The sequence below is a fragment of the Myzus persicae genome, unplaced genomic scaffold (assembly GCF_001856785.1).
Source record: "Myzus persicae strain clone G006 unplaced genomic scaffold, MPER_G0061.0, whole genome shotgun sequence".
In the NCBI taxonomy this organism is placed as follows: domain Eukaryota; kingdom Metazoa; phylum Arthropoda; class Insecta; order Hemiptera; family Aphididae; genus Myzus; species Myzus persicae.
Window position 1 is genome coordinate 356891 of NW_019102203.1, and position 17765 is coordinate 374655.

A 17765-nucleotide genomic window follows, 5' to 3' on the forward strand; every position below is an offset into this window, starting at 1 on the left:
CATTTTTGCCATCCCCGCCTTCCATTTTTAGATTCAAACTTGGTTTTTTCTCGAATTTCATGATTTTTGCTGCAACCCCAAATGATTCATCAGTAATGAACTACAATACGGTTTTGTGATAGGAAAAAACTTTTGCAACTATAGTATAAAGTACTTACAACAACTAACAAACATTTAGTTTCCTGTTTAAAAAAATTTAAATTAATAAATTTAAAAAAAATGTTTTCCTACATTTCTAATTTTTTTTAAACTAATTCATAGTAGGTAGTTGCAACTTTGCAACTTGGTAGTACTTGCCAATTTGGCAATATTGTAGTTCATTAGGGGTCGTAGCACAAACGACTTCGGTTTGAATCCGAAATTTGGAGTTGGGGGTGCCGCGGAAGTCAATTTAACATCAATCACCGACAATAACTTACATTATTGTAATCGTCTTGTCCGCTTTATTTATATTGTATACCCATATTACGCCATAATACGCTCGTATATGAAGTAGCGTATGTGATTTATCGAGACGTTATTATTATTTGTATTATTACATTAAGCAATAGGTACGCGTTGCTGCACTATCGCTGTAGTGCGTTGTTTACCACATTTCCCGGACGAAAGCTTCGGAAAACTTACCGCCATGCCCACTCGTTATTCGCAATTATCGTTAACGTAATTTCACGACGACCGCCACGATTATTATTACAAGTGCCGCCGTATGCGCGGACCCAAAATTGGACGCAGGTACGTGTCATTATCGAACGTCTTTAATGACAATTTATTCGTGCGGGCAACGAGGACCCGATGCACCACGGTTTAAGTACGCCGCGGTTTTGTTCAATTATTTCACCGGAATTAGACCTTTTAAAAGTGACATTTACGGCTACAGCTGGCGACCGAGGTATAATATCGTTACCTATATATACGTGGTATGCTATATAATACATTATATAATAATATAATTTACACAGCGATCCGTATATAGGTATCGCGTGGTATAATATATATGAGGGTACCCATAGTATATATATATAGAGGTATTCTCCCTTCTTCAAGCAACGTCCGGCACGCTCTCGCGGTACACCCCGCACAAAACCGATATTATTTCGACCGTATAAATTATTATCAAACCAAACTTGACCAGACTAAGCCGGACTTAGCGAGACACGGTCGCACACACTCTCCGTCGTCCTATCCGTCACAAAGTGATACCCGAGAGCAAATCGTATCAATTCTCCCGCCCACCCACAATCTGTGGTACCTATACCTATATAATATTATACTACGTTGTACCCGAAATTACTTTTTAGACTGCGTATATAATGTTCATATATTATTATAATGTACCTATGGAGGTGCGTACGCCGTTCATTCTTCTTCTTCTTATTATTATTATTATTGTTGTACGATGCCGCGTTGGCGAGACCAAAGTTTTGACTTAAGCCGAACCGGCGAGATTTATTATACGTTTCGGCTTAGAATTGCGAATCGACGAGGACTGCTGCGCCAGAGATGAGAGGTACTTGCTATCACATGCATTGAGCACCCCTCGACCCAAACAGCTCCCGTTTTTGTATATAGTCCTCGCTTGACGGACGACGGCCGCAGCTCTTAACCCTTTAAAATCCGCGTCAGACGGCTTTCGACTTTCGACACCCACGCGATCGCGTGTAAACTTTAAAATCAGCGCCATCAGACTATAATACCTATTCGGGCTTTTCTCACCGAATTTGGACTTCCCGACTAGACTATAATATTATCTACGTGATGGACGACGCCTACTACAACTAAAAGTAGTACAAATACATCAAGTCGATTACGTCTCGACGATATTTTATATAGTTAAATAAACCATATTATATTATGTAGATGTAGTATTATTTTCGTAGTTGAGACGTCTTATCTGTGAAAATGACATATTATCTACATCACATGCACTCGTCGATACTTTCGATAGAAATATATACAACAAACGTTTAGGCACGTCTCCCTATTCCAGCCACATTGGCATTTTAAAAATTCGTTTTGCATCTGTTTAGTGTGTATTTACACAACTTTATATAGTCCCAAATATCTATTGAAAATGGTTCGTTCACAAAACCATTATTCACATGTCTCCAGCCGGCCCTCCTCTCTAGTATTACGCCTTAAAAATTATACCATGAAAACAATTGAAGATAAGAATTTTGGATATATTGTAACCGCCCCAATGTGACGCGTTTGAAATTTCAAGCTCGAGCCAAAAGCACACAGTCAATCCATGCTAATTAGTAAAATTATTGTAACATGTAAAAACTGATAAGACAAATGTTGAAAATGTCGTAATATAAGGAGAAATTTACAAACGTAATACGGGTGATCGACTACATTATAATTAAATGCAATATAGTTGTATAGTTATACCTAATAATCACGTGATGCAGTTTGCTGCCGAATGTTAAAAAATTAGAGAAACTAGATGCATTTTATATTTTTTTTATACTTCGCCGCGCGTGTTGTACAAACTTTTTACCACTAGCTCATAAAAAATTCAAAGGTTAAAAAATTCGTTGAATACAAATATTGCCCGGCAGAACTTTGTCCCATCGCGGTCGTTAACTTTTCTCTTTTCTCGTTTTTTCTCCCTATTTTATTTAGTGTCCTCCGTCTCCCGTAGTCGCTCTCCGACATTTCCGTCGGCCGTACGGTTCGTAGTTGTTTAATCTACTCGGCGTTGTCAACGCTTCTCACGTCCCGGAATAATAATAATAATACAAAAAAAAAAACAAATAAAAAATAAAACTAAATAAAATTGACTCTATTCAATTTATCCGGCGCTCATATACACTTCCTCTGTGTGTAAAGTCACTGAAAATTTCTTGACGCCTCGAGAAATATTATTATTGGCGTTTTTTTCTCATGGTCGGAAAAAAGATAATGCAGACATGAAATTATGCATCACTCGAATATAATTCGACTTTGCTTCTTTCATCCCTTGCTCGGTCTCCTCCTTTTTTCTCCTCTCTCTCTATTATTGTTATTATTAAATCATCAACGGCATCTTTTTTTTTTTGTTTTTTTTTTTGTTTCAGCCAACGATTGGACATCGGATTCGTTGTTCCAGATATAACTTCGGTAAACTTTATTGTATATTATGTCAGTAGTGTTTTCGTGGCGAATACGATAGTTTTATCACTATTGCAATGGCTTCGAAATACAATCAAATATATTAAATTCGCTGGGTTCCTTGTAGAGATTAGTTGTGAACTACAAAATTTCAATAAAAAAAAAATTCGCTGGGTTGGGTTTTTAATTTCATGGTAAAAAATTCTAGTGTCCAAAATTCCCTAAGCAAAATAAGAAATCAATATTAAAATGTAAATGTCTTGTCAAGTTACGTACTTGATTCGATATTGTACCTATTATCTATTATACTGATTGGACACAAGCGCTACGATGATCGCGATCGTATAAACCGTTAGTGATTGAGTGGGAAGAAAGTCGAATTGGTCAACGGAAAACCTCAAAGACCTAGTGGCGTATAATAGGTAAATGCTATTTTCACGGTTTGCGTACATTTTTTTTTTATTAAATTCAACAACCTACGTGGTTTTAATTCTCGTTGATTGTGCGACAACAATACTATACCACACAACCAATAGACATGTAACAAATGTGTTGAACGTACTCTTATTTGTAACGTCCAAATCGCCTACATTTTATAGGTATACGCGAAAGTATGTTGATAAAATATCATTGGCGTCCGTCATCTGGCTCTAATCGGTACATTACTTTTCGTATTTGACAATCATGATGTTGGTATTCTTATATTATCCTATTAATAATGTTAAATATTATTTGTTCTTGATATTAATTCAGGATATTTTGAAATAATAATACATAATATAAATGTATTAATTCCTTTATAATATACATAGTCGCCAGAAGGTGACGTTATTTGAGGCTTATTTGTACTCGTATCATGCGCATTATTCGGCAAGAAAGAAAACTTAGATAAACATTGAGTTATTCGATTTAATGTATAGTAAGTTAATTAAGTGATTAGTCATTGGGAGATTTATAGAGAATTAACAAGGTTGTATCTACGATCAACCTCAACCTGTATTCAATGATGCCATGGATGTTTTCAGGGGGTTTCGTTTCTCCCTCCCCCGAAGAAACTTTAAAAAAAAATTCGTTATATTTATTTTAATTATTATCAAGTATCATTTTTTTTTGTTATTCCACTCCCTCATCCCCATGTCATAGTTAGTTATACCTTGCTATATCACGAATAAGATCGTTTGACAAAATAAAAATGCCAACCGACAATAAAAAAAATATGCATATACACAATTACTTTGAATCACTAAGGATTTTTTATAATTTTAATAAACAATAATATCATTTTTACTATTTTTTATAACATTTTTGTATTCTATTATATTGCTATAATATTTTTTATAATTTATGTGTGCGAAGTATTTGCAAGGGTTGTGTACAACTAGTTAATTTTGAATTTGTGATAAATCGTCCAGGGCAAAATAATATGTACATTACAATTCGAGTAATCTACAGAAAAAGCGGTGTAATTGACAACTACCAATATTATCATGTCATCCGTGAACGAATTTTAAAAAAAGGTTTTCCATCCGTCCGTTTGTTCTGTCACAACTGCATATTTTGATGCACATCAATAACAGCGTTTATAGCAATTTACCTGCGACCCCGCTCCGATAGTAATAATTATAATATGTACCTAGTACCTATACCACCAAAACAATTGCCAATAATATACGCAAACGTATATAGTGTATATACCGCGTGTATACTATGTTATTGGCTATTTATACTGTTTGCTATGAGCGTATAAGCTTCATCCGAATAATAGCTATAGTAATTATATCATTTGTGTACGATTCAGAGAGCGGATTTGTACTCGTTAAGCCGATTCGTGTGTCATAGGTATGTACCTAAAATATCCGGTGTATACACGTGTTTGTTTTAGATACAGCAATTATTATTATTAATATTATTATTATTATTGACAGCAAAAATTGGATTTACATGTTTCGCAAATGCTTATTTTTGACAATTTGACGAGTTACCTAACTTGGATTTCCGATATATTTTAATTTATTATGTTTTTAAACGATATCACTACACGTTATATTAGTTATTACCTATAGGATTATTCATAATAGGTACCATAATATAACAAGGTCTGCAGGATTATAGGTGTAAGTTAAAATAACTGAAATAATAAAATAATCATGTAAAAAACAAAATATCTAGATAAAAACTATAAGATCGACCAAAACCCAGTTTCTCAATTAAATCATCTTCTTCGGCTTTTATTATTATGCACTGTATGTAAGAGTAACACTTATTATACATAACTGTATTATCGGGGCCTGGTGAATCACTACTCAAGCAATGGCCCGGATGGGTGACCGTCTGATCACCCGGGTTTTTAGTGACCATTCTCGCCACCACAGTGAAAACCGGTTAATAACCATGCATTTGATGCCTTATAAAACAAAATTCAAACAATACATATTACTATCTATATATTCTATACGTATATACAATTATGATATCCTTTCGATAATATTCATCGACTTAGAGTTATTTCGTGATGTTAACGTTTAATATTGATCGATTTAATTGTTATTATTATTATTGTTTTTTTTTTTTTTTTAATATTCTAGTTTTCACCGGCGGTTTTTGATATAATACGGCTTGCGGCGGAACCGTCGTCATCTCGCGTACCGTTTCGTCCGACTTCCGACGGCTCGACCGGAACAGCACATTGTCAGCGATGGTTTCCTCGACACCTAACGACGGACGGTACCGGTCCAGGACCGAACAAAAATACATACCGCAAACTATAACAACAATGTTATATTATCATTCCTTCATAATATTTAGTAATACTTATCGTTAGTTACCTGTTAGTCGCCTCTATTATATAATAATAATATTAAATAGTATTATCGTGCACGACGACTCGTCTGGAGTTGACGACGGTGATGGTGGGAGGGGGAGGGGGGTTAGCAAACTTGTGTTTGTAAAATATGATATTATTATCGTCATCGTCATCGTCATCGCCGTGTCGTCGTGATCGTTTAAATGCCGTACAATATATTATATTTTGTATTGTTGTTTTATCACCGTTCGTAAATATTAATGTACATATTATTATTATTATAACGTATAACAATTATTATTACTATGCTACGATATTATATTATTATGTAAATTGATTTACTATTAACGATTTATGTTGTACGATATATATGATATATTTAGAGAATAGTTTGTAATAATATTGTACCACCATAATAATAATATATTTTATTATTATTATTATTATTACTATTATTATTACTATTATTAACCTGTGCAAAACTCGACGGTGAATAATGCTAAAACAATCGCACCGGCGGAAACTATACCGAATACATTATAACGCGATATTATAATAATATTATTATGTAAAACATTACGTAGCTGCCGTGTGTATACGTCTGTTCGACCACGATATTATATTAATAAGTGTGTACAATTGTTATTGTCTGCCTCCCCCTTCAATATAATTGTTTTATACAGGTGATTATTATAAAATAATCATAATCGTCGAAATAATAATATAATGTCCCCGACAAAAATAATAGCAATTATTATTACATTGGTCGCCGACCGCGTTTTTAACGACGCGCACAAAACAATATCATTATACTCGACGATGTGGACACTGTTTCGCGTGTCGTGTAGGTACATATACTACCTACCTATATTATATTATAATTATTTGTATAACACGATAATGGTAATGGTTGTGTTGCTTCGACGCGAAAGCTAATAAACTGTAAATTGTAATTCTAAAAATACGAACGTTTTCAGTTTATATTGTCGTGTGTTACACGTGCCTAAACCAACAACGATTCCCGTACATAATGTATACCTCCGTGTAATGTAACATTTCAAGCAATTGTTATAATTACTACCTATACGCCGTCCCGGAGACAACTGAGTGTTTTATCGATCTGATTTATCGGTTGTTTCCGATCGCGAAATGCGGAAAACCTATAATAATCGGAAAACTACCACCCGACTGCGGGCGACTGCGGGTCCAACGTAATATTATACAGTGGTGTGTAAATACGATACAGTATACCTATAATGATAATAATAATAATAATAATAATATAATTATGTTTCATGATAATGACGTGACCTTTCGGTATCCATCCCAAATCATGTCATATCATTGAACATGAAACGCGAAATAAAATATTATGACGACGAACGATCCCGTGCGAAATGGCAATGAAGTAAGTACTTACACGCATAAAATAATTATGTTTTTTTCAGTTACCATTTTTCGTTTTACCGACAGAGAGTTGTATTTTATTTATTGTCGTCGTTATGGAACGTACCTACATTAATTTTTTTTTTTTAGTCGAGTATAAAACCGTAGAACGATATCTGCTCGACGATACTTCCACAAAGTACCCTACTGCACACCCATCACCCGTACAAAATATATTACGAGTGAAAAAAATACTAAATTATTACATTCATGGTTTAAAATTGATAAATTTCAACATAGTACGTCATCATTATTGAAAGCAAAAATTATTTTATATTTATTTTCTACAAAAAAACTACTGAGACACTCTGAGAGTAACTCATGTGGAGATCCATTAAGACACGGTATATTGACGGTTTCCTAAGAAAGTTTGATTGTAAAAAAAAAACTAGCGATCGAGTTTCATATAATCTACTGCATGATAAAAAATCCAAACACATTATTGTTCGTCATTGTTCAATCACAATTAATTTGTGCAGTATTTTTTTTTACGAATTATACAATATTATATTTTTCATTATTGTCGTATTATGCAAATACTTACCAAATAATAATTATAGACATAATCCGTGTAAACATTAATTGTTGATGTCCTTTTAGAATAAGTAGTAAATTAATATTTGATTTTATCAATGCCGATTTTTTGCCGTTGTTGATAAATCATGGTTTGAAAAAACTAAAATAATACTACCTACGCTATGTAATATGTGCTATCATATTATTGAGTAAGTATGTTGTGTCAGATATGGCAACTTTTGATTAGGCAGCATGCTTGAATTTGTCTCAAAATGAAATTGTTTTCCTCTCTACTATTTCAATCCATGATAATATTATGTGTTTAAAAAAATATTTAGGTGGAAACAACTTTTTTGGATTAAGCTTTCTTAACTTCTAATAATAATTAATTTTTATCTAAATAAAGGAAAATAAATAATTTATCTTAAGGATAATGTGTTATGAACCGAGTGTATATATAGGTACTATCAAACATGGTATATTTCATCATATCTATGTTATCTGGGAGAAGTAGGTTTAGTTTCAAATGATAATTCAGCCTTTTATTTTATTCTATAATGGCTAAGAGAATTCTACGTACCTACATTCATATTTTATTTTTTTTTTTAAATCCGACAAAATGTTTGAATTATTAAATATGTATACTGATGTCGGTACACTCGACTGTTCACCTGTTTGCTCGAATCAAGTATACAGATTGATCCTTCAAGTACTCTCACTATTATTTTAACTTTCATTTGTTCGAATTCTGATTTTTTGAAATTTTTTATCTTAAAACCGCACTATCAAATACTTAATTTCATTTTTACACCGTTATGAAAGTATTGTTCTGTGAGGGAAAAAACTTTTTTTGTCTAATGAGAAGTACCTATTTTTGCAGTAAATTAATAAGCAAATTATGTTTTTAAGCTTATGTTGTATCAAAATGGAAATTGAATTAAGTACCTACATATAGTTCTTGAATTAGATATGCCTCCACTAATTTATGGCTGGAATGTTGGGTTTTTATTATTGTTTGTCATTTGTCGATAAATATCAAACGCTTTATTCACTATGCGCCAAATCAGGTGATAGAATGATAAAAGTTGAGAATAACAAACAGTTGAAAATTATATTAAAGTTATTTTACAAAGCATAATAATTAACGGAAAACAACAGATTACCACCTAAATATTATATTGAGTGATTTAGTTTTCTGAGTTCGATGTTATTAAATTATATCCATAGATTCAGGTGATATTTTTTGTTTTATTTCCACTGCCTAGCGCATACACTGAAATACCATATTAAATTATAAACACGTTTTTAATATTTTTCAGAATATAATATAATGCAAATCTTGAGAAGAATGTTGTAATTGAAAAACTATTTTTCAATGTAGGTATACACATATACATTTTAAATATGATTAATATAATTGGGTTGGTTATTGAGAAGTACCTGGATAATAACTTTTCTTATTACTATATAGGTAAATATTTTTACCTGATCTGACTAATAATAAAACTCTATCCTAGTATTTTTTTTCTTTATATACATACGTTTTATTAAATTGTATTAACGGTCTGATAAGTTATAAGTATACACGGTTCGCAGACTTTCAACAAGTATTCACCTTTATTAGTGTAAACAGTATGAAAGTATGCTTGCCGACTGGAGTTTGACATCTTTTAGATTCGTAGTAAACCTATTCATCCGCAGATATTATAATATGTCATTATTGTATTAAACCATTTAAACTTATTATAGATGTGTCGCATGAAAATTAGCAAAATTAGTATAGTTATTATTTGGTTTTTGAATCACCTACATGTCCTACATATTATACAAAACTAGTCTCAAATTAACGCAAGTTTAAACTTTTAACGTGCACTTGCAGAAGTCCCTCAAAACAAAGCCCCATTTTTTTTATTACTAAAAGTCTACAAAATATTATATTAAAATACACATTATTTACATAATATTTTAATATTATTAAAAGTAAGTTAAGTGATGATACTACTTGTATTTATATTATTAACAATATAAACTTTCAAACCACGATAAACAGTTTGTTTTTGTTCAGATAAAAATAATACATTTACTTAAAATCACTGTCCAACGTGTAAAATAAAATAGAACACTTTTTACTTATTCATAATATACTATTTAAACATTGTTTTTATATTTTTTTCCGTCCTATATACACGAAATGATGTGTAGATACATCTTAATTCGTAACACAATATTACGATATAGGGACAATATTTGAGCGAAGCTACAAAAAAAAAACGAACAAAAAATATGTTGGGTCTTGGAAATCAGGTAAATATCAACTAATTTAATATCTAAGTTTTCAATAACAGTACACAATTATTTCAAAACAGGAAATTCAGGAATAATAATAAACATGTGGGTATTATATATTTTTAAATATTTGAGTTATTGCGTATCTCGATACTACAATGAGTTAAATGCAATGGCACGTGCAGTATAATTCTATGTAATTATTACTTTATGTGTTCACTACAAATTAATTATTTTATTACCTATTGTTATATTTTGATAAGACGTATGTCTGCTGTATACAATTCATTAGTTAAATATACATGTATTATGTTTTTACGAATAAAAAATGGTTAGACCTCTCAAAATGCGTCTCATCTATGTAATTTATAATATTATGTAGGGTGGATAATTTGAAAACAGTTAATCGGTAATGATATTTTTTATTTAAATATTATTCAATGGTTAAGGAATAAGAGAATAATAAAATCAGACGACTACACTATATAAGAATTATCGCCAACTATAATATTCTATGCAATATAATATCTGGTAACCGCTGTGTTATAACTTTATAAGTATATGTATAACTGTTAAACCTTTTTTTATATATGTTTTTAAGTGTTAGTGCTGTTCAATGGACTATGTCAACCGTCGAGGGTTATTTTAAAAGAGGGTGATGTGAACAGTTTTTCGGAGCATTCACTCAAATCAAATATCTAAGGTATATGGACCACGGCCCCCAACCGGATCTTGCCCTGTTTTGATCGCAATTTTAATTATCACGCTCAGCACATAATCACGGAAACCCCGAATCTATAATAATTATGCCACTAGCTGACTGCACGTCTAAATACGGGTAAGCAAGCTCGTAGAATCGGATCCAGTCTACCGACCCAAATTTTAGATCTTAGAATGTCGTGAGTCGACGTCAGTACAGTCACAACATTACCGATTACCTCTAGGGGTCTATTCCCAAAAAACTACAGGTATATTGTTTTCGGGTAGAATAATATTACCATTGAGTGTACATCGTATACACATTATACTCAATGATATTACCTATTATTAATTATTATTATTTTATCATCAAAATAATTTTATTATCAAGTACAACTACTACAGCAAATCATTATACTTTTATAATAATTATACACAATATGTTTAATCATTACAAACAATATTGATTTTCTTTGCTTAAACTAAACTCCAGTAGAATAAAAATAAAAATATACGTAATTTGTAGTTAAAAAACTAACGTAGTCGACAGCTGATCGCTGGGTCCATTACACACCTGTGAATAAATATTTATTCAGAGAAACACAATGTTGGCCTACATCGAATTATACAGAATTTGTCTCCTATAGCCCTATGAATTAATACTGAAACCGCCTCTGTATGACCTTAACTATAATTTATTGTACACAGTTTAATTGTCGTTGTGCATATTCCAGGGACAGACCAGTAGCAAGAGAAGTAAGGGGCCAAGCCCCTTCTCTCAAATTCATACCGTGCGCACGCAGAATCCCGCGTTAAAAATATATTTAATCTATTAGTTAAATTATGCATGCAGATAATTCACTGAGAATTCAAAAAATTTAATAAAAACTAATAAGATGGTTACATACTTATGCATTTATTGCACTTGAATACTGGACGTGTTTAATAAATAATATTAGTTACGTAAGTGTACATAAAAATAAGATAAACTTAAAATTAAGGCAATACTTTTAGTTGTCAATTTTTTTTGAGATTATATATTTTGTATATAATACTAGCCGTACTGCATAATATTACCCAGAATAAGATTTGTATTTCTAATAAATATATTATTATTGTGAAAAAAATTCCAAATTACCAAGTTTCTTCTAATAATTATAATAGCAATTTAATATATAACCAATGTAAACCATTTAGATAAACATGAACAATTTTCTCTTTTCCCGAGCTGAAAAAAAACCATATGTGAGCTATCCATTAGTTACCTACCAATAGGTAGGAGATGAAAAAAAAGATACAAACACCCTCCATGTCTTAATAAGAATCTATTTATATAACTTTTATTGAATACGGTCCAGTACTTTTTGAGTTTATTAACTTCGGAGATGAACCAACGTCCAACATCCATTTTTAGATGTATTTTTAGTTGATTCAGTGCTAATGTGCTGTACCTATATATATATATCTTGGTTTTGGTGCACCTCTGTTCACGAGCACATTTTCATCGGTGTAATTTGCTTTGTGAACTAATTCGGCCGAGATCAAAAATTCACCTGTGGCACATTTGATATAACGCTTAATTTAAATATAATGTGCTTTAAACTATACTCTCTAAACTTTCCCGATGTCTTCATGAACGATTTGAGATTTTCACAAAAATAGGTGTGGTACTTATATAAGCTACAAACATCCATTCAACTCTCAGATTTGTGTTAAGATATAATTACTTTATTCAAAACCATAAACACGACGATTTAATGCATGATTTTGCCTTATCTGCCCTAGAAACCAATGGCAACCATTTATATACAAAAGAAAAATGTACCTATCCTATTACTGTTATAGTCTGTAAGCTGTAACCAATAGCAACCATTTATAAATAAAAATGTCCATCGTTAATCTCAAAAACCATCTTTTAGCAACTCTCCGGGTTAGACCTACCAGATCCAATTGCAGTGAATCTAAACCATTCAGATCCCCACTTAAACACACATACAAAATATCATCGAAATCGGTCCAGCCGTTAAAGAGTTCAGTGTGATACAATTATAGGATTATGCAAAATATTATTAAGATTATTACACCATATGAAAATTATAATTTAACAATTCCATAATTGAGCGAGTGATAGTTCTGATGGTAATAAATACATTATAATAAATCATAATTGAGTAGAGTTCATTTAAACGAATTTCCCCCTTCAAGATCTTAAATCTAGACCCGTCTAGAACTCCTCAGAATTTTGAATTTCCAGAAAAGCGCTTATGCCGAGGCACTTGTTGAAAGTTTAGTAAGATCTCGAATGGAACTCTCCGTGTCAAGACTATCAAGTACATGAACAATTGTGAAGTAGATCACAATGAATTTATTCGTTTAAATCATTTTGGTGGATCGATGACGCTAAACAGGGACGCACTTAATCGCTTATTTATTTATTTTATTCTCAGTTGTAGATTTTGTTTTATTCTGTGCATGCGACGACTCGGAACCCAGTAAATACTTCGAAGTTCGAAGGCAAACCGTCTTAGATTATCACGTTTTTGAATTATGTTTCTGGCTAAAAGTTTTCGAATTCTTTCCGACTATGTCTATTTTGAATCCGATCAATGATTGGAATATTTTAAAAACAAAACATAGTAAATAAAAAAACTTCCGAACTATATTCAGGTAAATTTTAAAGGTATTTATTTTGTACGTTTTATAGTTTGATTTTCAATATAAACATTAATCACCATGTAGAGTTCTTTAAAATGTTTATCTGTTCAGCCCGTTTTATATCATTACTATACAATGTTGTAATATTGCATAAAAAAAAAAAACGCAATGGTTTATATCAGCCAATCGAATCGAAAATCAAACTCTGTTAACGTATAACTCGTTTAAGTAATAGACACTTGTAGATAACGATAATCCGTTTCGGGCTAGTTATTTAGACAATAAACCATACGTGTTGATCATAATAAGATTCAGTACCTGTATACTATATGCCTAGACATATTGTCGGCAGGACTTATTTTTCGTTCTTGAGCAATTTTAACAAGTGCAAAAAAAAAAAATGTATTTCGAGATATAAAATATACAGACTGATTGCATTGTCGACGAGCACACTGAAGATTCGTTTTTTGAAAAAATAAATAAATATACTTTTCGAAATAATCAAGTGTTCACTGTAGTTGCTAAATGAATCACACTTGTGTATAGACGTAACGACATTTATAGTAATATGCATAATGACCACCTTTATAATATTATTTAATTTCGTCCAACAAAAACACTGTAAACATCTCAATCGACTCTCGAGTCTTTATTATTCTTGAACCCATAAACGTTATTAAAATATTTATTTTGTCTGTGTTATAATTAATATACAAACGTTGAACTGTTCAAAGTTATAAACGTCGATTATAATAATTATATAATAATTAATAATTATAATATTGTAACAGAAAAAGAAAAAAGCCATTTGCCAGGTTTCTTTTATTCATTTATTATTATTATTTGAGTACAGCATAATCTTGTGATTTTAATAAACTTCAAGTATTAAAACTCCCAACTACAAGTGGTAACAAAATAGATATTAAACAATTTAGTAATACCGTTGTAACAGTTTTCGTGAACAAAATACTTTTACCGTAGTACAGAATTACAAACTTTGCTTGATTTTAATTAGGTACGCTAATAATTCATACCACTACCTCATAGGATAATATTATGCCGAACTCTGATATTCATTATTTTTTATGCAAATTAACTTCTTCTCTGAGCGGAAAATGAAAATGAAATATTATAACACGTATTGTTTTAATATTAATTTTAGTTACGTTTCCAACGTATTTGTGCTCGCTAACCGTGACTTGTCCTAAATCGCTTTTTAATGATCATTATACTTGAATAAGCTATATAGTAAAAATGATACTATATTGGTAGTGATAGAATATACACAAATTTGAGTATTTTTGCCATACAGTGAGTGTCAAAAAAGCCAAAAGTAGATTTTTACTCTGAGCTTATCCATGGTAAATCAGTATAGGCGTTTTTAAATTACGGTTTTTATTTCAATAGTTTAATCTTTAAAAAAAATTACAATCGAATAGAATAAATAAGACACCATCACATTCATAAAATTAAAAAAAAAATAATTTATAAAAAGGAATTTTCGATGTTTTTAAAATTAAAATTTTTTTATGTCCAAAATAAAGTACTTATGTTTATTTATGATACTATTGTGTCAATAATATACTAATGTTTGCAAATATAATATTTTATCATCAAAATGATAAAAAATGGCTATTTCGAAATATTAAAAAATTAAACTGCATAGTTATCTATTTTTAATTGTCTGACATTAGATGGTAATTTTTAATAGAATACTTTTGAAAAAAAATCATTTCAGTACGTACACATATTATACCTGTTGTCTACTTATTAAAGATATAAGTATAGATTTTGAGTACTTTTCAAGGTGATATTTAGGACGATTTATGACTTTTGGGTCTACTGTTTTACATACACGGCATGCAATCTCACGAATCTACTAAAACAATTTCATGCGTAACAGTTAAAAATTTTGTTTGCAAGTAAGTAGAAGCTTATCGGTTTTAACTTTACATTTTCCGACGGAATACCTAAACGACGTCCCTGCAATGAATATACTTTTAATTTTTAATCAACGTTGAATTGATTAATGATGGGACTGTTAATAATTTATCGCACGATAATGGCATCGAGAAACGAATCAAACTCGATCGCTGCTCCCGTCGCATGTTTTTCACTGATAATTATTGTTTTGCGATTGCACGAGTTTTTGAAAGTTGAACAAGTTACATTTGGAAATATTTTTATTACAATTTCCTAGCGCGATTAAAAAGTTTGAACTCAATTAAAATAATTCAATAAAAACGTAGAGATTATAGAATAAATATATACATACATAGGTATGTCGTTCAGGCAATAAGGTTACCTTGGTTACGTGTTTTCTTTAATTAAAAATCAACCGGACACTGCGATAAGAGTAAGTGGATGACAATTATTACGAGTTGAGCCGAATTGTTGAAGTTTAGCAATTAAAATGATTCCCAAATACGCGGTAAAACGAATCATTACTAATATTTAGCACAATTTGTAAATTTGTATTTGTGAAAGTTGCCCGACATAAATATCCAAACGGACATTGTTTTCTGGGTATTTTGGTATTTACGATGGGAAAATTACATAGACGAATCAAAAACGTTTTCAGATATCCAATAAAATAAAGTTTTGTCTATGTTTTGTTATCAATGACTTTAAAATGTTAATTATTCATTTTTGACATTTAAAACAAAAACTTTTATCCATAAGAAACTATAATACATAATATAAATATACGTCAATTATCAGACAATTAAAATTATTCCAAATACATGGTATAGAACGATGCATTATCTATATTAAACACAATCTGTGAATTTGTGTATTTCGTATTTTTGTTATGCCTTTTTCGGTATTTAAGTGGAATAAATGACATGAACAAATAAACATGGTTTTTAGATGTTCAATAAAATATATTTTGATCCTTTTCATCAACAATAGATTTTTTTTTAATGTGAACTAATCGTTTACTAACTCTCTCAAAAAATAAAAATTGTATTCATCGGTAGGAGACTGAACAACAGTGAATAAATATAAATCTATACTTCAATTATATAACTTGGATGCAAATAACAACACACAATAGTAAAACTATTTGTTTGAATTACGAGTATTGTAGGTAGTATTGTTTTCTCGGAAAGTTCGACCAATATTAATTTGGATTTCCACATAACGATAATTACAAACCATGCGTACCTATATGCAACATAGTTGTACATAATATATTTTTAAGCCCATGCCATTATACTGTAGTAACAAAACTTGTTGTGTTATACACTTTGTATGGTAGTTAGTTGTTTTTATAAAAAATAATACCTAAACATGGTATAAAATCATATAACATTATTGCACTCCACACCGTGTACGTGTTTAACTCGTGTGTACCTATGATATTGTTTATTAAGCAGAAAAAAAAACTAATTGTTTTCCTTTTAATCGCCCACGAGATACCGTCAATTATTGTGAGTTTGTTTTTAATCAGCTGAGAAATAAAAACGAAACAAATTCTACGAAAACACATAATACCTTTGTATACATGTTAGGTCCAATGACGATCATTATAGTGAAAAACACCTTCACGATTGGAAATCTGCCACGGAAAACTACGTAGGTACACAAAAACAATAATGTATAAGCGGACTGTGTTTTTTTTTAAGTTAAACACTTTTTTTATTTGGATAATGTTAACTATTTTTTGTCATTATTTTTAACTTTTTACTCTATACGACAACAAATATTTTTACTCTATATTTACAAGCAGTATCTTTTTTTTCAAACATTTAAAAATAAAAAACAGTATAATAATAATAAAATAATATTGTCGATGCACTTATATATACGCTATACTCTTATACTCCACTCATCTACTTATAATTAAATACTTATTATCGATGTAGGTACTATTGCAAGATCTGAACCGATCAAGTCGCAAATTATCGAGTGGAGGAATTCGTGAAAACTATAGAAGGGCTTTAATATTTTAATTCGTCACGAAATCGATAAGTGCAATTATTCGATGTGAATCTGATAAAAAAACTTTTTAATAAGGACCTTTGTCGAAATCTCGGGGGAATACTTCTGAAACGATAATGTTATAGTCTGAATTATTATTGTTTTTATTTTGCAAAAAATTGAATTCACGTTGAGATATTTTCGGAAATTCGAAAACTGAAACACTTTTTACAGTGACGTTTCAACTTTGTATAGAATTCGAGATAAGCAAGATATTCGAAATGGAAAATATCCTCACGTTCTGTGCATAGAACCAACGAAGTGTTCGAAACTAAAAAACCAA

General features: G+C 30.8%; 1 protein-coding gene across 3 annotated transcripts in view; it reads left to right on the plus strand.

The window, feature by feature from the left end:
• Positions 1-5842, plus strand: part of LOC111031530 (carbonic anhydrase-related protein 10) — a 111173-nt gene extending 105331 nt beyond the window's left edge. For 2 of the 3 annotated variants that reach the window (XM_022311520.1, XM_022311519.1), the window contains exons 11-12: positions 3060-3102; positions 5679-5842. In XM_022311520.1, coding sequence (XP_022167212.1) covers positions 3060-3097 — 38 coding nt within the window. In that variant the 3' untranslated portion in view covers positions 3098-3102; positions 5679-5842. The remainder of the gene's footprint in view (positions 1-3059; positions 3103-5678) is intronic. The other variant, XM_022311521.1, reaches the window with a different exon arrangement.
• The last annotated feature ends 11923 nt before the right edge of the window (positions 5843-17765 follow it).